The 19,867-nt window shown below is 40.6% G+C and overlaps 5 protein-coding genes and 1 non-coding gene across 11 annotated transcripts; 3 read left to right on the top strand and 3 right to left on the bottom strand.

Annotated features, from left to right (window-relative positions):
• Positions 1-1,783: 1,783 nt before the first annotated feature.
• LOC108111427 (WD repeat-containing protein 44) lies at positions 1,784-7,475 on the bottom strand. Of its 2 annotated transcripts, XM_017220886.2 has the most exons (10): positions 7,053-7,475; positions 6,792-6,996; positions 5,783-5,872; positions 5,555-5,693; positions 4,709-5,486; positions 4,448-4,648; positions 3,655-4,378; positions 2,775-3,593; positions 2,584-2,712; positions 1,784-2,521 (listed from the first exon to the last, which is right to left on the bottom strand). In XM_017220886.2, the coding sequence occupies exons 1-10, from the start codon at positions 7,136-7,138 to the stop codon at positions 2,366-2,368; spliced, it is 3,327 nt and encodes a 1,108-aa protein (XP_017076375.2). In that variant the 5' UTR covers positions 7,139-7,475; the 3' UTR covers positions 1,784-2,365. The 2 variants fall into 2 exon arrangements, with proteins under 2 accessions (XP_017076375.2, XP_017076376.2); XM_017220887.2 differs by lacking the exon at positions 5,783-5,872.
• Positions 7,476-7,820: 345 nt separating this feature from the next.
• On the top strand, positions 7,821-13,024 carry LOC108111412 (zinc transporter ZIP13 homolog). Of its 3 annotated transcripts, none has more exons than XM_017220868.2 (6): positions 7,821-8,077; positions 11,315-11,654; positions 11,715-11,822; positions 11,881-12,294; positions 12,365-12,520; positions 12,579-13,024. In XM_017220868.2, the coding sequence occupies exons 2-6, from the start codon at positions 11,444-11,446 to the stop codon at positions 12,755-12,757; spliced, it is 1,068 nt and encodes a 355-aa protein (XP_017076357.1). In that variant the 5' UTR covers positions 7,821-8,077; positions 11,315-11,443; the 3' UTR covers positions 12,758-13,024. The 3 variants fall into 3 exon arrangements, with proteins under 3 accessions (XP_017076357.1, XP_017076358.1, XP_017076359.1); XM_017220869.2 differs by having other exon boundaries at positions 7,821-8,212; XM_017220870.2 differs by lacking the exon at positions 7,821-8,077 and adding an exon at positions 10,584-10,633.
• A 124-nt stretch (positions 13,025-13,148) lies between these two features.
• On the bottom strand, positions 13,149-14,868 carry LOC108111414 (40S ribosomal protein S8). The gene is made up of 4 exons (XM_017220871.2): positions 14,775-14,868; positions 14,396-14,502; positions 13,543-13,954; positions 13,149-13,325 (listed from the first exon to the last, which is right to left on the bottom strand). The coding sequence occupies exons 1-4, from the start codon at positions 14,776-14,778 to the stop codon at positions 13,222-13,224; spliced, it is 627 nt and encodes a 208-aa protein (XP_017076360.1). The 5' UTR covers positions 14,779-14,868; the 3' UTR covers positions 13,149-13,221.
• LOC121530371 lies at positions 13,398-13,443 on the bottom strand. Its single transcript, XR_005993935.1, has one exon. It is a non-coding gene; the product is annotated as a small nucleolar RNA R442 (small nucleolar RNA).
• Positions 14,869-15,302: 434 nt separating the features above from the next.
• Positions 15,303-16,531, top strand: LOC108111283. 2 transcript variants are annotated; one of them, XM_017220671.2, is made up of 2 exons: positions 15,303-16,094; positions 16,154-16,531. In XM_017220671.2, exons 1-2 carry the CDS (start codon positions 15,441-15,443, stop codon positions 16,433-16,435), a joined length of 936 nt encoding a protein of 311 aa, XP_017076160.1. In that variant the 5' UTR covers positions 15,303-15,440; the 3' UTR covers positions 16,436-16,531. The 2 variants fall into 2 exon arrangements, with proteins under 2 accessions (XP_017076160.1, XP_017076161.1); XM_017220672.2 differs by having other exon boundaries at positions 15,304-16,094; positions 16,175-16,531.
• Positions 16,532-17,047: 516 nt separating this feature from the next.
• Positions 17,048-19,797, top strand: LOC108111401 (KAT8 regulatory NSL complex subunit 2). 2 transcript variants are annotated; one of them, XM_017220838.2, is made up of 6 exons: positions 17,048-17,643; positions 17,703-17,895; positions 17,988-18,151; positions 18,211-18,611; positions 18,924-19,441; positions 19,528-19,644. In XM_017220838.2, the coding sequence occupies exons 1-5, from the start codon at positions 17,133-17,135 to the stop codon at positions 19,422-19,424; spliced, it is 1,770 nt and encodes a 589-aa protein (XP_017076327.1). In that variant the 5' UTR covers positions 17,048-17,132; the 3' UTR covers positions 19,425-19,441; positions 19,528-19,644. The 2 variants fall into 2 exon arrangements, with proteins under 2 accessions (XP_017076327.1, XP_017076326.2); XM_017220837.2 differs by lacking the exon at positions 18,924-19,441 and having other exon boundaries at positions 19,528-19,797.
• Positions 19,798-19,867: the final 70 nt, after the last annotated feature.

Here is a 19,867-nt window from a genome sequence, read left to right as displayed (position 1 = left end):
TTTTTATGTACACAGGTTATTTGTATAAAATTATTAACATTTTGGTGTAAATTTTAGAATTTAACAATAAAATCTAAGGTTATCTAAAAACTTATTTTAAACCTTATTGGCTAAAACATTAATTTATTGTAGATAATTTAAAATATATTTCATTCTATAAAAGTCACATTCTTTTTGTATTTGAAATGATAGAAATATGTTTAATATATTATAAACTAAGAAAACTCCTAAAAAAATACATATAAATCATGATACATATTTAAAGATAAAAACATTTACCAAAATAATGTTCCTCAACGACAGTAAACACAAAAAAAAGATTGTTGTTATAAAAGTGAGTTTTGGGAAGTAAGAAACTAAACAAGTTGAACTTTAATTTGTCTTAAACTTTTCAACCGAAACCAAACCAAACCCGAAACAACTCTCATAGACTTCTGGTGCCTCTCTTTTGAATGGCTCTCCGGGTTTTCGGAAGAGAAACTTGGCACATGGCCAGAAGTGCATTGATTGCTTCTTGAAACGGGTGGTGAACGATGATGATGATGAGGTTCCCCGGTTGCCGGCGTCTGGCTGCTGTTCGTTTTCTGTTTTTTTGGGGGGTCGTCTGGCGTTGCAACAGCTGTTGTTGCCGCATCGCGACAAAACACCCGCCACCCCAACTCCCAAAAATAAAATCTTTATTGATTGCATGTGCAAGTACTGTATATGTAATGCAGGGTGGACTTTCTTAGCCTAAAAGGGGAATCATATCTGGAATCAATTCAAACACTAAAAAGTTTAGATTTCTTAAAAAAAAATTGCTCATACGCACAAAATTACTCATACGACAGGTTGACCAAATTAGCATTTTTCTTTACTTTTAAGGAGAAAGTAAGATTCCAACAAAGACATAAATTTTGTGGGAATAAATAAAATTTTGGATATTGCCATAACACTCTTTGTCATATATGGTTTCAAGTCAGCGCCAAAAGAGAAATAACCAGAATTAATATTGAAAAATATTTTAAGCTAAGCGGATAAATATATTATTGGGTTGACTATGGGTAATACTCAAATTGAAAGTCTTCATTTTGGAACTTTTCTTTTAAGCTGAAAACTATTTTTCTTGTAAATAGTAAAAGTAAGATCCGGCCCACCCTTATAAATATGCACAGATTTTGCAGAATGACTCCGCCACGAATGCATGTAACAAATAAACATGAACACATCGAGTTAAAGTAATAGCTCTAATCGAGCTTCCCTTTTCACCACTTTTACTAAGTAAAAGGCAAGAAAATAAACCATACTTTAGAATTTCAGTATGTAATTTATGGGTCCGCAGGGCAATATATGTATATATATTTCGTTTTCGGGGGTAATGCCATTTGAAACTGGCTCATTTATTATTGAGTGAGTAGACGGTCAGCCCCAAACTATGCAAACGAGGTAGGAAGCCAAAAACCAGTCCGCAGGAGTCAAACCATTTAAACCAGTGCCAGTTCCACTTATGTCTGCTTTTCATTTACTCTCCATATTCCATCCCTTCCTGCAATTATAATACCTAAGATTAACAAATGTCTGCAGTGTTCCGGCCAATATCGAGTTACAACCATTTTTGTTTACTTTCTACTTTTTCCTAGCACCCACCTTAGGAAGCCCCAAATATGAAGGTTAAGCTTTTGTTAAATACCAGACCCACCTGGTGGAATGAATGTTTTAGACGTACTCTAATCCCGAAGCACTTCAAAACCAAAACCCCTTCCATCATGAGTTATAACGCTGGCAGAATTAAAGTTACAGATGGTTTCCTGTTTGCACATTTTTACTTTACACAAAATATATGTTGTTTAAAAGTTAATTATAATAAGATGGTTAGGTTAAGTCTGTAGACTTTTAAAATAACTTATTTTCGATTCGGCGCTCCGAGTCGTTCGTACCCTTGCAGGTTGGTCATTAGTTAAGTTCTAACTAGATATATCAAAGTGGGGTCATATGGCCAGACGGACAGATTTAAAATTAATCGAGAATCTCAAAATCGAAGTTCTGTACAGTCAAAATGTAACTTACAAGGGCATAACAATAAACAATTGACTTTCGAAATAATCAACTTGTTAAACAAATATCTATACACATATTCACACACTCAGCTTTAAAAATACATAACATATTTTGCGTAAGACTAAACAGTTCGCGCCAGCAGCAATTGTTAACAAACTTTTACAATGGGAATAAAGTAGGTGTGGGGACAGACAGAAATTAGTAATTACGGATTATGCATATAAATAAGCGATGGCGCTAGTTACTAACGATACAAAATGTCACAAATACAAAAATAAAATAATATTTTACTTTCACTCTTCTATTTTTCTCATCTTCTACCTAAAGACTAATCCGCGATGGCCGTGTAGGGTAGACTGCTGTGTTTCGGCTTCGTCTTGTTTATGAAGACCTTTATGGCCCCATTGAAATCGGCGCTGACCAACACGTAACCACATCCCTTTTTGTGCTGCTCGACCAGTGGATCCGGCTGATTGTGAGCCAACTGCATTAAGGTAAATATTTATTAGAACGCGTAAAATCAGAATCGACTGGATTATCACCCACCTTCTCATTCGAGATTTCATCCGGTTCGGGCTTAATAATAGCCTCTGGGTGTGGCGCGAATATGGCACAAGTAACCGTGGCATTGTGTGCTTTGATGCCTTCCCAAAAATCACTGCGATCTCGCCGAACCTGCAGGTATAAATTGATATAAATAAAATTGTATTGTAAACAAAAATTTTCTTGTCACCCACCGAGCTGAGTTTCGAGTAGTCGTGGTTTGTTTTCCATATATAGATGCACTGGTTCTCGGATCCAGCAATGATATACTTTCCATCGTGGCTAAACGATCCCTTGATTTGCGAGGACACATTTAAGTAGCCCTTGTATTTGCAGGACAAATTTAAGTCCCTCAAATCGTAGAGCCGGACTCTGCTGTCGTTTGAGGTGACTAGAATCTTGTCCTCTCCGGGCATCGGTTCAATTCCACTGATCTTGCGGCCAATACGATTTTTGCCCCTGGTGGAACGTACATGAATTTGCGTGTGATATTTCAGCTGATCCGTGTTATAAAATATGCAACGGCCATCGTAGCTCCCCACCACAGCAAACTGCCCGTTCTGGCAGAAGTTGGCAGCCGTTATAAGCTTTGTCTGGCCATCTACCTCATTCCAAAGAGCAACCTTTTTGTCGGGTATATTCCACAACCTTAGTTTGCCATCGAGGCTCCCACTCAAAAAGTAGCGATCATCGCGTGGATGGAACGCAATAGCGGTGACAAAATCAATATGCTGAAAACAGCAAAGGCACTCCTTTCTGGATATGTGCCAGAGCCGAACAGTCTTGTCCATGCTGCTTGACAGAATGAAGTAATTCTTTGACCAACTGACGTCCAGTAGGTCGGAGGTGTGTCCATTGTAGGTGCAGAAGGGTTTCGGCATGAAAGGGCCTGTACATTTTTCGGCTGCGGTGGCCATAGCAATGGCTTCTTCCGCTGAATGCTGCGAGACAAGAGACTCTTGGGAGGGCGTAGGCGAGGATTTTTGGTCAGCATTGTATTTGTTGCGCATGTCCTAAAATGTGAAAATGTAGGCATAAGAAAAATGTACAATTAAACAGATTGCACTTATTTACCTGGAAGAACGGATAGGCATCTTTTAAAACCCAAATCCTTAACACCTTGTCCTGCCCAGCAGTGGCCAACAGTCGTCCGCACGAGCTGAACTTCATGCACCACACAGCACTCGTGTCTTCGCCACTCAAATCCTGGACGTGCTGCAGCTTAGTAAATTCATAAGGACCTTTGTTGGACGACGAAGCTTTGATTTTAATGTTTTGCTCGGGATTCATAGCATCAACAATATCGGCCACATCCTCCTTGTGTCGCGCATGTGACACCTCGGATGCAATCGACTTGGCCTTATCAACTGTCTTCCGCATTGTGGTGCCAAAGAAGCGTTTGATCCGCGCAGTTTTCTTTTTCAGTCGACTACCATCTTCCGTTTCGAGCTCCTCCTCGTCGGGCTGCTGACCCTCAGTACTAGGTGGTATGCCAATTACACTCTCCTCGTCGGACTCCTTCTGGATCACCTCCAGGTGGGAGGTCAGCTTAAGGATGTGGAGCGAGAGCGGATTCCATCCCTCAGGCACTGGTGGTGAACGCATTTCGGAAAGCGGCATATTCTCTCCCGTGTCTAAATTTTTAACAGGAACTTGTTCAAGGATCTCAAAGTCCGTTAGCTGCTTGCCTGAGCTGGTACGTGTTCGCACATAAATGTTCATCTGCTTAAGCACATCTTCGTCGCCAGCGGACTTGCGTCGCTCCTTGTCGTTTACGCCACGGTAGAATCCGGGGTACCTGTGGTAAAAATGCAATTCAATTAAAATATTTTTATCAAATCAAACTTTATGGATATATTTAACTAACCGAGTAGAGCTGCCCAAGCTGTTGGATCCTGTTCCCGCCAACTTCGGTCGGTTCGCACTTTCCATGAGCATTTTCTCAATGCGCTCGATTTCATCTTGGGACGGACCCTGCGCCTTATTACTGGCCTCATCGCGTGGTTTCACTACGTAACCTCCCTGAATGGCCTTAAAGAGGTTTAGACCCTGATTTGGATCAATGGAACTGCAGGAGAAATTCTTAGTCAACTTTCCACCAAATATTTACGTACTACAATTTACTTACCTAACCCTCCCTGGTGCCGAGTTACTTTTCCCAGAATTCGATGGACTTGGCTTGGAGTGAACCGATGTTGAACTGCTTCCCAGAGATTGCGTGGGCTTTGCACCAGCCATCGTGACCGAATTCATGTTGGGACGCATATGAATTGCACTTGTGGATGGCATGGACGAAGATGCCGTCGTAGTCGAGGCTAAAGCGGAGACGATGGTGTTCGTGGAGGAGCAAGTCAATGTGTTACTGGAGGCTGACGCAGTTGCATCATTCAGGGAGCTTTCAAACTCGATAACAAAGTCATCGCGCAACTTTTGCTGAAGGCCCTGTACACTCTTCACAGATCGGGTATCACTATCGGTATCTTCATTATCCGCCGGGGGCAAACTATACTGATCGGAGGAACTAATAGAACAGTTTCGAGACTTCTTCTTTCTTCTCGGCGGCGCCACAGGTCCAGACGAGGTGATGGAATCTGTAGTTTTAGACTGGGCAAGCTTTGTGCTTGCTATCACATCAGGTTCCTGCAGCATTATGGCGCCAGCAGTTGAGGATTGCGTGGAAGATGCGGCGCTAGGAATCCCAGTTGTAGTGGCTGCTGCTTCCTGACCGCTTTGAAGATGTTTGGGCGAAACCCTGGGCGTACTCATCCCTGAAGAGGTGTTTCCAGTGCTCGGTGGAGTGGCGGAATTGGTAGATGATGCAGGCAGCGCCTGTTGTTGCTGCTGCGCCTGTTGCTTTTGCTGTTGGGCATTTAACGACGCTAGGGACTCGCGATCGACGCTTATAGCTGGAAACGAATAAAATAGGAATGTCAGTGGCTGCTTTGTTTTATTAAAAATATCGATTTATACTCACCAGATGGATCAATGCTGCCCGCCAAGATACGGCCCACGCGACCCAGTGATGTCATGCTCTGTATGCTCATCGCATCGGTCTCAATGACCTTAAACGGATGTGTTGAACGATTGGTAAAAATGCCGTCCGTTGAGCTGTTCTGCAAGTTTAATTAAAATCATAAGTACATCTAGGAGAGCCGTGACAACGAAAAGCTGATCAAACACGCTAGATTACAAAAATGTATACCTGAGAATCAGGTGTGAGTGTATTTCCTGGATTATCATCTTCATCGTTTTGCATGCACTGACGTAGTTCGTGAAAGCGCTGTCTACCCAACTATATGCGATTTTATGTCATTTATTTTAACGATGCATATTTAACATTGGTCGAGTTTCGAGTTTAAGTTGTTTCCATTTTTAAGTTGGGTATTTTTTTTTATTCGTTGGATTTACGAAATGAGGCGGAGAAAATATGAAAGTAAAGAACACAAATATGGACACAAAATTAAGGGGGTGATTTGGCTTTTACACATTAGATGGTGATTGTAAGATGTTCCTAATGGACATACATATATATTTGGAAAAATAAAACATACCGATTTTAAATAAACTTAATTACGGTTTAACTGCCCAGGTTTGTGAAAATGACATAATAAACGGAACTATGACATGAAAATCATCTAATTGCAAGGTAATCATGAATATACTTTTTACTTAAGGTAGTACTCGTATGATTTGTCAAAGTGCAACATTTAAAAACCTATCTTTATCTTTGTACCATTAACCGAATGTGCTTTTAAAAATAAAGAAAGGGTAAACTCTATAAACCATATCATATCAGGTTTTAAAAGGTCGCAATAGGGCAATAAACAATTTTATGACACCCAGCTCCGATTGTAATCGTGAATACAACTTCTACTACTACTATGATAATATTTATGTAGATAACTCGATAGTAAAAGAAATTAATTATCTAAAGGACCAAAAAAATATATATAAATATATGCCTTACTAAACAAAGATTTGCCTTTCCTGCCTTATAATACTGAATACTATATATGATTTTAAACCTCAAATAGTGAACAATACACTCTATAAGCCATAGCCCATGACATGTGAGCTAAAGGAGGGCTTTCACACATGAAAATGGTTTCCCAAGGCCATGGATGATGGATCGCTGCCCTAGTCGATGACATCATAACTAGATCTAGCAAAACAGAAAGTAAGACCACTCCACTTGTACTCTGTACACTTACAGATCCGAGCACTGGTTTAGGCTCAACGAAGACCCCGGCATCCTGCTGCTTTAACCGGGCACCCAGGCTGTTCGTAGGACTCCGGGTCGCAGGCGTTCCAGCGCCAATGGGTGTAGCATCGCTATCAGAGGAGGCGGCGGCGTTCACTCGCACGGCGGGATCGGGAAAGATAAACTCCTGGACCACCTCTGGAGGCAGTTTCCGGCTGAAATGGTGCTCGATTAAGTAAACATTTTTAAGGGTTATCCACCATTTACCAACCTTAAAGTTGAATGGCGGTTGGGCGTAGTGTCCTCGGCATCGAAAAACTCTTCAGAACTGTCCGAATCCGTCTCTAGTTTACTCATTTCGTGATTTGTGCGTTTGTGATGGCTATCGCTATTACCTAACCACCCAATCGTATGCAAATTGTTCACGAAATTACGATTTTCTCTCTGCTTTTTTGTTATTGATTCCCTTTTGTTGCTGCGGCACCCCACTGTCTTTTGTTGTTGTTTTACTTAAGTGACGTCACTCGCTGCCGCACTACCGCTGAAGGCACTGCATTCAACATTTTGCTATCGGCTGGGTCTCACTAATCATAATCACACTGTTAATTTAAGTCCAAATCAATTGTTAATTGAGTTTTTACGCTTTTTTTACGCGTAAATTCTAGAGGTGTCAAAGATGCAAAATCGCTCCCGATTGCATCGAGTATGAATCATAAACAATCGATTTAGTTAGAGACGGTGAAAGTCGTGTTTTTTCGTGAAATAACTGAGTTTGAAACATGCGTGAGACTAAATTTTAATGAGTCAAAGAGTTATAAATTTGCAAAATTATTGCATCATTTTAAAATAACATATTTAAACTTCTAAAAACCATTGTAAATTTGATAATGATTTTGAATTTAATTCAGTTTCGGAAAGCCCCTATTATTTTCCAATTCTTACACCTTGGTTTGGATCTAAGCTATATATCACTCAATAGTATCTGATAAAATATCGATACAACGACATTTTGATTTTTTTTTGCCATCGCCAAGTGCACCGTATGTTGTTATTGTGTTTTCCGCACGGCCCTCGAACAAAGTAAACAAATGTATAAATGCATGTGTTTTTGGCGAGCTTGTAACTTTTAGTAAATCGACGCGCGGGACGACGACATCGTCATAAAGCCGTGAGCTCCCATTCGGCGGGGCCAAGCGTATATTTAACTTTTGAAATACCCAAACGAAATAAAAGTGAATCCGAGCAATTACTGCGGAGTAAAACGGGTGCCAATGATCGCTACTACGCAATAGAAAAGTAATTTATCAAACAATTTTACCACCACACAAAAACCAATTTGAACAAAACCGAAAGTTTTGGGTTTAATTGCCCGTACCCATCATAAAATTGATAAGAGCACGTTAACCCGTTTCAGCTGCATGCTAAATTACGGTAAAAATAACTGCATTATATTCCAGACGACTTCCATAATCATGTGACGTTTTTATTTCGTGCTTAAAAATGACAAAATCAAAGAAACAACGAACTGTATTATTTATTCTTCGTCTATGTTTCTTAAATATGTGTATAATATTATGAGCTGCTGATGCTTATCAGTTATATATATTTATGTATATAGTAAATAACTAAAAATACTATATAGATGCTTAAGGTTTAAGATAAATCTACACAAAAAGGAAAGAAAAAATATCTATTATAGTCAAATTACCTACTTCCGCATTTTGATATTTTAGCATGCGGCATAACTAACCTAGTGTAAGATTATCATCCACACGTCACTAATAGCGGCCATATTTGATCAACATTCAGCAGTACTCAATCTAATCTTAAATCAGTGCTCGGAGCACTATAATATTATGCGTGTATTGTCGTTTATCAACAGTACATATGTATATAATAACAAATCAACTAGACTTCGTTGAACAACAATACAATGATAACTTGTTTTGCAAACTGGTTTCGCGGCTCCAATCTTGTTTAATAATTTTTGTTGAGAATCGAAGGGTTTTGATTCTGTATGTTGGCAAATCAGAAGTGTATAATATTGAATTTACGCATGTGATATTCATTAGTACTTTCGACCCTGACCAAAACAAAGAATTTCATTAGGCAAAAGTGTTTTACATCGATGACAAATCTATTTAGGCAAGTAATGAGCATTCCAGAATTTAAGCCTGATTAAGAACCAAGAAAGAACCAGTGTTTCTTTTTCAATCTAATAACCGAGAGAGCTATCAATTCTTTGTTTCTTCACATGTAAAGCATATGCACATTGAACATGATTTTCCTTATTTATTCTGTTCATATCTTGGTAAGTCACTAACCTTATCTCCCAAGGGACGCAGTATTTCACTTAAACTCAGTCTCTTGCACGTTTGGGTTGATAATCACAGCTTGTTCACTCCGCCATGCCTCTATTGAGTGCAGCGTGCAAAATAATCTCTGCCATTTTGATGATCCATTGAAAAAGTGCGGCCCTATTGGCGACAATAATGATTCACAAGTTTATTACCAGTCAGCAACTATTTACATTGCAGTGTTTTTCGCAATCGTATTTATATGGCCAGTTTTGGAACCCCCTTATTATATTTTCGATTCATTTCTTCTATAAGAGCGCCTGTAGAGCTTGATTCCTCCCCCATAACGAGCTCAGTTACCGGAGCGATATCACACGACTTGTGGAGCATAAATTTTAGCATTAGCAACAGTCAAGTGTGTTCTAGTTACTCTATTGTGTTAACAGTTAAAAGTATACAAAAACCCACACGCCACAAATCAACTTTAAAGCGACGAAGAATCTATTGTCCTCGAGTTTTGTACGTTATACACATTACGTTATGTACATTAATACCTACGCGTCTCTTTTGATTCATATACTTAAAATAATCTGTGCGAATTGGGACCCATACATACAGGATTCCAGGAAAGAATGCAGACCTTATTAAAGGCTCGTCCGAAAAACACAATAATTAAGTCCAACAGCTAAATACATATTCGTCGTTTATTGTACTGAAATTGGTGTATTTGTTCAAGTGATAATCTGATATATACAAACAAACTTGACTGGCTTCCTAGTAACGAATTTTGACTACTTTAAATAAGGCTTTATATAAACAAGCTTTAAATTCGAAATAAAAGACTAATTGTTATTGAAGTTTAACGAATTTGGCAGATTATATTTAAAGGGCGTAAATTGCAATTACGCAGATCAATTTGCAAGTGTAAAATGTTCATGGTTCATTTGTTTTAACTAAGAGTGAAAAAATCTTAGTATCAGATATTAATGTGATGATGTTTTATAGATATTCAGAAGGAGCCGCTTTCCTGCCCTTTTTTGCAGTAATTACACGACGTCTAAATCTAATCTAAATAATTTGTTTTGTGATAGTTCAATGACAATGACTGCGAGAGATAAGAGTCAGCCATAGTTATGGTATTTCTATCGTTCACAGGTTTGCCTTTCGCATTGCTACTGGTATATCATATAAAAAATTAAAGTATAGCCAGAGTTCGTTTTGGAACTTTTGAGACGATGGCAGTAACATATACCCCCGATTTCGATTCCGATTCCCCAATACACATGTGTAGTATTGCCGTTTAACAAAGCCGTCCAAGTCGTACCACTCCATTGTACCAGCGCCATAGTAATCTTATCGCGGCAAAAATGAACAGTTTAAGCTGCATCGTGCACATCAAATCGGAAATCAAATGGAAACAAAGTATCTTGACGTGGGCGTTTCGACCCAGCGTCTTCTGAAGTTTCGTTTAGTCTGTTTGTGCACATTGGGAGCGACGGTTATCGAGTTTCGAAAACTGCCCTGCCTTCTAGAATTTTAATTCGCATAATTTACGGTGTGTTTTGGTTGGTACGAGTGATATACCAGTGTAGTTTATGGTCCTCGTAAGGGTGATTTACAAGTGAAATTTATCATAAGGTTGCTGATTTTGAACGAAGCGAATATAATAGTCTTTGTAAATCTTTCTACGGCCTATATTATAGTGTTAAAATATTAGCATTCACTATAACCAATTGTAAGATACGTTGAGCTAAATACATTTTTAGCATTAATTTCAATCCAAAGTGGCAAAGATAAAAACCTTTTAAGTCCCGGTATTTTAGTTAATATCCAGTGATATCGAAACTAATTTCTAGACTTAATTATGTGATTTTTTATTGGTTATAGTGAGGCAGGACACGCTTACTCATCCTGACGAATTCGTTATCGGGCAATGGTCTTAGTATGATTGACTGCTGTTCTTCACAAAGCCATCTAGTCACACTTGAGCTGCCATGCTTAAATTTTACAGAGACTTGCTTATCACTGCCCCTATACTGTTTTGGCTGACATTGTCCATATCTAAAAGATTTTCCCATCACCTTATGTCTGATACTGAGAAGCGCATCTAGTTGTTCAATGATTTTGTTGCCAAGTGGCGGATTTGTGGAAAATATTTGCTTAGCTTCATAATTGTATCAAAATTTATGTGTGAATTGACATTTCTTAATCGACACAAATTATATTTCGATTTTAGCTGGCTCAAGTCGACGCACACGGCACATATTCCTTCAAGATTCACTGGACATGAACAAGCGGTAGTGACTAAAGAAATACAGTTCCCGCAAGACAAAGCCTTATAAATATCCGTAGTAAGGTAGCCAAAATGACCACCAACAGCAGCTTCTTCGACGAACATTTCGCCATGATATACTCCAACCTTATGGATCAGTACATGCCTGAGTACTTTAAAAGCTTCGAGTACACACCATGGGTTTTCTCCCTGTTGGGATCGGTGGTCATCGGTTTGAGTGGCATATTCCCTCTGATAATCATACCCACAGAGGAAAAAATGGCAAAAGAGGGATACAAAGATCGTAAGTTTTCGCACTTATAGCTTTTTAAAATCAAATACCTAAGTTTCTCTCACCTTTCAGCTGCAGAATCAAAACTCCTGCGAGTCCTCCTAAGTTTCGCAGTCGGTGGTCTTCTAGGTGATGTATTCCTCCACTTACTGCCAGAAGCCTGGGAAGGTGATAATCAAGGTGAGTTGAGGCGAACTCTAAATGAAAAATTAGTCTTAGGTAAAGCCTGTATTTATAGATCCATCTAGTCACCCGTCTTTGCGCTCCGGACTTTGGGTCCTTTCCGGCATTCTCATCTTCACAATAGTGGAAAAAATATTTTCCGGATATGCCAGCGCGGACGAAGAGAATCCTCAGCCCAAGTGTGTGGAGATAGCGAACTGTCTGTTGCGTCGACATGGAGGACAGTTGCCAGAGGGAGAAACGGCCGAGAGTTGTGGTGGTGCCTGCGATATCGAAGATGTAGATAAAGTTTGTTTCCTTCGGGAAAGGGAATTGAAGTCTAAGGAAAAAAAGGAACAGCCAAAGAAGGTGGCTGGTTATCTGAACCTCCTGGCCAACTCAATTGATAATTTTACACATGGCTTAGCAGTGGCTGGATCCTTTTTGGTCTCCTTTAGACATGGAGTCCTGGCTACATTTGCAATATTGTGTAAGTACTAAGATTTCAGCTGCTTTCCACAAAATATGTTTAAGATTTCCATGTGCTTCTATTATTCCAGTACATGAAATTCCACACGAAGTGGGGGATTTCGCCATCCTCCTTCGATCCGGGTTCAGCCGCTGGGACGCCGCACGAGCCCAGCTTCTGACGGCGGGCGCTGGCCTACTCGGTGCCCTGGTGGCCATCGGAGGCTCCGGAGTAACGTCGGCCATGGGTAAGCTTAAAAAGGCTTTCCAGCTGACAAGCAACTGAACTTATCTTAACATTTACAGAGGCACGTACTTCGTGGATTATGCCGTTCACTGCCGGCGGCTTTCTGCACATTGCTCTGGTCACAGTATTACCTGATCTCTTGAAGGAAGAGGAACGGAAGGAGTCCATTAAGCAGCTGCTAGCACTGATATTTGGCATTGCGTTAATGGCCGTGATGACCATGCTATTCGAACATTAGGAACTTTAGTTCATATCAGTATAAGAAGAAAATTTAACCACAATTTTAGTTTTCCCGAAAGATTGTCATTGGCAGTTCCAAATTTATATGAATTTGTTGTACTTTACGGGATTCTACATCCTGCCTGCGTTATGTAATTATAGCTAATATGAATGATATTTAAACTATTGTTAATAATATCGTATTACTGTATCATACTTATGAAAAGAAAATTGAATAGACATTTAATTAAGGGAGAGTCCTTAACTCTCTATTATCAACGAAAAAGTTCTCTTTACTACCGCATTTATTTTAAGGAGCTCCCGAGAATTTCCAGGTAATTATCTTCTAGTCTTTTAAATGCCATCTCTGTTACCGAGGCTAAATGAAAGAAAAAATCAGACAAATGCACTTCCTATAAAAAACAAGTTGTTTTATTCCGTTTTTTCTTTGCAAATCATGTCTTGCAAGCTTATCTAGTGCCTTTATTTCTTAGACTTGATCTTCTTAAGGTAGAATTCCAACTCCTTGCCTTCCAAAATGTAGCCGTCGGAGCGACCGCACTGTCCGGGGCGGGAAGAAATGCAAGCTAAAAAGGAAAAGAATTTATAATTAGACAAGGGCGTCTAGTAAAACAAAAAAAAAGCGTGTAGTGTAGCAAAATCAGAGTAACTATGACAAGCCGAATCACACCCAACAGGCTTGTATCTCTCTTAAAACAAGATTGATACAATAAAGTTGTTGGATCGCTAGGGTTTTTACATCACTTTAAGAAGCTTTTATTGTAAATTGTCATAAATACATACCCAAGATGCGGCCGGAGGTGAACTGATCCTCGAGGGCCTGCTCAACCTTGCCGTACTTCTGGCGCTCCAGGTACTTCTTCATGACCTTTTCGCTGCGCTTCTTGGTCAGCACGTCGTTCTCATCCTCCTTCTGGGCGTGCTTGGGGTTGCGCTTGCGGCCCAGGGGCAGGACGTAGTGCGCCTCGTACCACTGACGGAAGGGCGTGGCATCGATCACCACAATGCTGTTCTTCACCAGAGTCTTGGTACGCACCAGCTCGTTGTTGGAGGCGTTGTAAACCACATCGGCGATACGGGTCTTGCGCGCGACTCCCTCAGAAGCCCAGGCGAAGTTTCCGTTCTCCAGGCGCAGAGCACGCAGTTTGGTGTTTCCACCACGAGTGCGCACCTTGTGCACGCGGCCGGAGCCAAGCTGCAATGAAAAAGTTCTGGTTAGTCTGTGTTGACTTTGGCACTAACTTTTTAAGGGAATATTAGGTATCAGTAGTCCGAACATAAAGCTTTTCAATCATCAAGAAGAGCGCTCGAGAGCACAATTGCAGTTGACACGCGTTAACATCATTTTATAGTCTAAAGGCATCCTGGGACCGGTTTTCTCATGTCTTCGTTTTGGGATAGCAATTTATGTTTTTTCTTGAAATCTAATTATTTAATAATCAAGAAAGTAACTCGCATTCGTAAGTCTTCTGGCATATCATAGCCACCATTGTTTTACTTTTGACCATGCGTTTATCATAAGGTATAGATTTATGTTTGGTTGCAAAATATTAAAATAATACCCTTAATCGGAGCATGAGAAACTGGATCTTCGTATGATTATAAGCTATAGGGATTATCTGCAGATTATCTTTACCTTGGTGTTGGCGGCGGGACGGCCCAACTCGAACTTGCGCTTCTTGCGGAGCGACTTGCGCTTGCCTCCGGTGGCCCGGCGTTTGTGTGCACTATCGCGGCTAATACCTGATATTAATAAATGGAAAAAATTAGTATAAATCACTCAAAGACTAGTCGAAAATACCAAGAACATGGTCACGTTGTAGGGTCACTCAAAACAGCCGCATTGCTCGGACACCAAGTTAATTTCACTATTATTTCTTTAAATTCACAGATTCCCATTTTCTTTTTGTTTGATGCGGTTGTAAACGTACCCAGTGCACACTTTTATAATGTTTTCAGGCCAATTCGAGCCCATTTTCTTGATATTTCGAATCATTTTGCGAGAGCTGACTTACCCATGGTCGAGTAAAAAGCGAGAAAGAAAGGAAAAGACACGCACAGCACCTCGTGTCAAAAAAGTAGGGTTATCTTTTTGACATTTACCGCGGATGGGCAACGCTGCACTGTTAACGCGCGCCTAACAGAACATTAAGTGCTGTTGCGTAAATTCAAATAAAAATTGATAAGGAATATAATAACTAAAAATAATTCAGAAAACTGAAATGTGGATTATATTACGCCCTTTTAATTAATCATTACTATCTTAAAAGTTGAATTTTTATTAATATTTTGATTACATGAAATAATTTTAAACTGTTTAAGCATTGGCGTTGTTAAAACCAGGGCTGCCGAATGTATCTAATATAAACATAATTGAAATTTTTGAATTGATCACAGTATAATTACTTTTTAAATAAACATAGCTATCCACAAATTACCCTAGACAATATCAATCTGAATTTTAAAAATATCAAATTTTTTATAGAAGAAGTAATACCTTAATCATTTTAAAAACTGTTGATAAAACAATTAAGGGAAACTGTTAACCCATGGCTTCTTGCAAACGGCCACACTTAACTTTTGCACCGAAAATAATTGCAATTTGATAAATAAACCCGACAATAGCATTCCAAACAAATTGGCCAGGGGCTGGCGAAACTTCAGCGCCGGGATTGCTAACTATGGTTGGGAAAAACTTCAAGGCTCTAGCGCATTTTCACCGCCTGACCGAGTACATAGTACAGTGCAAGCACTGCGACAAAACATTGTCCTCCAAACACACGTCCTCCAATTTGACGCGCCACTTGATCCGGAACCACAAGCTCTTGGCCCGCACGATTTTCGCCGGCGAGGAGGGAAAGATGCTGGCGGAGCTCAAGGACGAGTTGGAGGCCTCCGCTTCCGAGGATCTCAGTATGGAGCTCGCCGAGGGAGAAGGCGAAACGAAGTCGGCAGTGCGCGGAATAATGGGAGTGAAACGAGAGCAGGATCAGATGGATCGGCATAACCAGGAGGAGATGCGTAACAAAGTGATCGGGAAGAATAATAAGCTGTGGGCCCACTTCATCCGCATCTCCGAGTTCATGGCCAAGTGCATGCACTGCGGGAAGACCCTCTCATCTAAGCACTCGTCCTCTAACCTGATGCGCCACATCGTTAGGCGTCATAACAACCTTGCCAAGACTCTTAATCACTCGCATCAGCATCTGATGACACCTAAAAAGGAGACTTTCAGCAGCATTGAGCGACGGCAGGCGGCTGATCCCCTGGAGAAAGTCAACTTTGATGATGTGGACAGCATCATCGAGAAGGTGGCGGATCACCTCGACGAAGAGGTTTGCTCTCGGGTTATTTACCCCCCTACTATCTATATACTTTCGATCTCTGGTTTAAGGTCACTTCGATTTCGCTTCAGGAACCCTTCTATGAGTACGTGGTGGACAACTCGGATTCCGTGGTTATAGACAGGTGCGAGGAGCCCGAGCCAACGGATATGCAGAACCTGATTCCGGCGGACACTGCATCGCTGGCAGAGTCCACCACCCAGCTGGACGAAAAACTTAAGGCAGAAACGATATACTACAACGAGATGGCCGAGTTAGCCAGAGCCAAGCGTCGGCTCATCGATCTGCAAACCAAGAAGCTGCTTCTAGACATGAACGTGGTGGACAACTAACAAACTGACGATTAATACAGATTGTATTTGTAGGTGGATAAGGCGGGCAATATGATAATTTACACTTAAGTACGATTATACTTTTAACAACATTAAGATTTATGCAATTACTGTACGGTGGATTTTTTGGATTTCTAATTGGGAATAATGTTAATCAATTTTTGAAACCAGAGCAATTATAGGCGATTTCCCATTTAATTATATACAATTTTCTTAAAAAGTCTCCCGACATAGGTGGGTACTTTCAATTTTAAAATAAATTTCTTCATTTTGTCAAGAAATAGTTACAAAATGTACACAGCTTTTTGATACAGGTGCGTTACTCAATTGTTATTATTCAATTGGTATCGCTTTATAATTCTTTCGTATTATTTTTGGACAGCTTAATCTTTTACATTTTTTAAGTAATACTTGTGTTCAGATTAACATGTTTTTAAGAAGACAAATATTAATACTTTTCCTTAAAAAAATGGAGCAACGGTCTAGATGATTATTTTTTTCGTTTTCTTTTTATTAAAGTGGCTTGGATCCATGCTGACTAGCTAGCAGATTTCCAAACCAATGGCCTAAAACACGAGACAAATATTTTTTATTTTATGTGTTTTGGTCACACTGTCTTTACAAGCATTTTTCATTCGCATTTTTTGTTTCGCACCTAAAAAAAAAACGAAATTCCGAATTGGAATAAATAGAAAAAATGTCCAGCTTTTCGCCAAACCAATTGCGCCAATGCGCCCGCTTCACCGGCACACCCTGTACGCCGGACAAGGAGCAGCAGCTACGGGAGCAGATCCACAGCGAGTTGACCAAGATCAAGTACTGCGCGAATCCTACTTACGAATGCAGTCTTATGCGGATCGAAGGCTATGAATACTGCATCCGGCACATCCTGCGCGATCCTCGATCCAACTACCGCCAATGCTCGCACGTCTATTCGAACGGCAGAAAGTGCATTAACGCGGTGGCTAAATTTGACAACAAGAAAGAGCAAATCCTGACTACCCTCTGCTTTGAGCACAATCGCCAGACGCAGCTGCAGAAGACCCACCTGAATGTTGGTCGCATTCGCAGTCGTGTGGAGACTAACGAGACCCTGCTCCACGGTCTCTCATCGCACATCAACGTGGAGGACATAAAGCCAGAGGTCCCCAAAGCTGAACCAGATGACGATGAAATTGATGTGGTCTCGCCGCACGTTATTCCATTTGGTAAGCACAATAGTAGCAGGTTACATTAACTTGTAGGCTAACATTTCTTTTTCTTAAAGTCCCCCAGGATCATCGCAACTCCATAAGACATGTTGTGGAGAGCTCGCGCAAGCGACGTCGCATTCTGGATTATGCTTCTGATAGTTCCAGCAACGATGAGGATCCGCCTTGTCTAAAGAATACCGCTCAGGACATAGAGTTCTACGAATCGGACTATGAAAGCATAGATTCCGAAGATGACGATCCCTTAAAGTAAGATTTTACAGGGATTGAACATATGATGTGTAGACGGATAGGAGTTTAAACATTTAAAGGTATTATCTAACTTCACTTCTTTTACCTAGACACGCTGGCGTTTTCACCCGTGCCGAGGCAGTAAGGATTGCCGAGACCAAGCTAATAAAGCTTCAGGGTCTTTATCGTGAGCAGCTTTCACATTTGCAGAATGTCCTGAAGCAACGGCGTCGCAAATATTTGCACGACATACGCCGAGAGCGAGAGATATATTGTATGTTTTTCACGGTCTTAAAACTTATTCCGAATAGGCATCTAATACCTTACTTTCAGGTAGCATCCATGATCAGCTAAAGGACACGCCGCACGAGCGGAAGCTGTACGAACAGCTAAAGGCTCTGAATAGCTACCATCGTCGCCAGGGCATGGAGGCAGTGCTGTACAAGAAACTAAAGGAGAAGCGCGCCCGGGACACTCTGTATGCATCAAAATCATCTAGTAACCCAAAGTGCGTTTTCACTGAGGGTGGCGTAAAGTGTGGTGAACGAACACTACCCTGCTGCAAACACTGCCGCAAGCACATCCTGGAGGACAAGCGCCAGGTTCTGTTTCGTGCCTGCGGCGTGGAACGGAGTGGGGTGGTCTGTCAGGAACCGGTGGCTAGCATTCTTGAAGACTCGAATTGCGTTCTGCATCTGACCGTCGCGCCGGCTAAGCGGCAGTATATACAAAAGGTGCGTTGATCAAAAACTAAACCTAACCCACGCCATAACCACCACACGTAACCACTTAAATATTCCAACTGCCTCTTCACTCATTGCCATAAGTTGTGTTGCACATAACTGCCGAAACTACAGTAAATAAACTGTAAAACAGTTTAACAGTTCAAGAACAAATACTGCTTAACTAGTATTTAGACTATTTGTAGTAGAGCTAAGTATATCTACTGAGAAACAAACACGAAACACATGTATATAAGTGCTAGTACTGTTTATTAAGCCTATTGTGATCGACCCTGAATAAATTGCCGACCTCTCATCCCCCAGTTTTATGAACTTCCGAAAACTCCGCCGGTAGAAAGTATTTTCGCAGCAGGCCGTGGTGTCGATAATTTTGTTGAAGAAGACCCTCCGGTTATATCGCAGACGGAGGGTGATGATCTTTTGGATTTAGCAAGTGGTATATTCGAGTTTGACCTCGAAACAGCCGATGAACTGGCAAACTCTCTCGACGGTGACTGCACCATGTTCCTAGACATGGAAAGTGACCTCGGCTTAGCCATTAACGATCACACTGTGGACATTGGAAACTTAGACTTAGGTCTCCAGGAAGAAATCGAAGGAGTTTCAAGCTATTCAGTTGATCCTGTTGAAACTCTGACTCAAGACAATTTTATCGATGGCCACTTAGATTTAGATGAATCATCTGTGCAAGACAGTAACGAACTTAACTTTAATATCGACGATTCGGAAAGCAATATTAACGAAGTGTTGCGAATGCTAGAGGGCATTGAGCAAATGCCCTGGTTTGACGCCCTAATGAACTAGTTCCATTACTTAGTGATGTAATAACCCACAATCCTAACCATAATCCAAATACTAGCTAAGTGTACCACTCCTTCTCATTGTTGATAAATAATTTACTCCACAGAAATGCGAGTCCGAGACCGAGGAAGATGAGATCCAGTCTGCGAGCGTGAGTACGATTATAAAAAAGGAAAAAAAGGAGCCCACAGAAAATCTGAACACGAGTCAAGTTCTCAACGTCACCACAGCTCATGACGAAGACAACAAGGACGAAGTTAAATTGATAGGGTCCATACAAAAGCCAACTAATACTACTTCTTAAGCCACCGTAGACTATATATTTACTGTTGCAATCATTAATTATTACATATTAAACGGAAAACATAGACACAAATCTCAGCCAATTTGTTTTGTAAGCAGCTGTTGAATTTTTTGTTTATCTCGGGTAAAAGGACCATTTAATA

This window comes from Drosophila eugracilis, unplaced genomic scaffold (genome assembly GCF_018153835.1).
Source record: "Drosophila eugracilis isolate 14026-0451.02 unplaced genomic scaffold, ASM1815383v1 contig_616, whole genome shotgun sequence".
In the NCBI taxonomy this organism is placed as follows: Eukaryota; Metazoa; Arthropoda; class Insecta; order Diptera; family Drosophilidae; genus Drosophila; species Drosophila eugracilis.
The sequence above is the reverse complement of the archived record's forward strand: the minus strand, read 5'-3'. Positions and strand labels throughout refer to the sequence as shown.

Bases quoted from the DNA above. Each gene is read 5' to 3' on its own strand.
- LOC108111427 (XM_017220886.2), bottom strand. From the start codon at position 7,138: ATGAGTAAACTAGAGACGGATTCGGACAGTTCTGAAGAGTTTTTCGAT. The intron at 4,379-4,447 runs GTTAGTTAAATA...TTTTTACCACAG, and splicing joins AGCTTGGGCAGCTCTACTCG to GTACCCCGGATTCTACCGTG. The intron at 3,594-3,654 runs GTAAATAAGTGC...TTCACATTTTAG, and splicing joins ATGCCTATCCGTTCTTCCAG to GACATGCGCAACAAATACAA.
- LOC108111412 (XM_017220868.2), top strand. From the start codon at position 11,444: ATGACCACCAACAGCAGCTTCTTCGACGAACATTTCGCCATGATATAC. The intron at 11,655-11,714 runs GTAAGTTTTCGC...CTCACCTTTCAG, and splicing joins AAAAGAGGGATACAAAGATC to CTGCAGAATCAAAACTCCTG. The intron at 11,823-11,880 runs GTGAGTTGAGGC...CTGTATTTATAG, and splicing joins CTGGGAAGGTGATAATCAAG to ATCCATCTAGTCACCCGTCT.
- LOC108111414 (XM_017220871.2), bottom strand. The intron at 13,955-14,395 runs GTAAAGATAATC...TTTTCATTGCAG, and splicing joins GTCCCGCCGCCAACACCAAG to CTTGGCTCCGGCCGCGTGCA. The intron at 13,326-13,542 runs GTATGTATTTAT...TTTCCTTTTTAG, and splicing joins CACCTCCGGCCGCATCTTGG to CTTGCATTTCTTCCCGCCCC.
- LOC108111283 (XM_017220671.2), top strand. From the start codon at position 15,441: ATGGTTGGGAAAAACTTCAAGGCTCTAGCGCATTTTCACCGCCTGACC. The intron at 16,095-16,153 runs GTTTGCTCTCGG...CTCTGGTTTAAG, and splicing joins CGGATCACCTCGACGAAGAG to GTCACTTCGATTTCGCTTCA.
- LOC108111401 (XM_017220838.2), top strand. From the start codon at position 17,133: ATGTCCAGCTTTTCGCCAAACCAATTGCGCCAATGCGCCCGCTTCACC. The intron at 17,896-17,987 runs GTAAGATTTTAC...TCTTTTACCTAG, and splicing joins GAAGATGACGATCCCTTAAA to ACACGCTGGCGTTTTCACCC. The intron at 18,612-18,923 runs GTGCGTTGATCA...CTCATCCCCCAG, and splicing joins AGCGGCAGTATATACAAAAG to TTTTATGAACTTCCGAAAAC.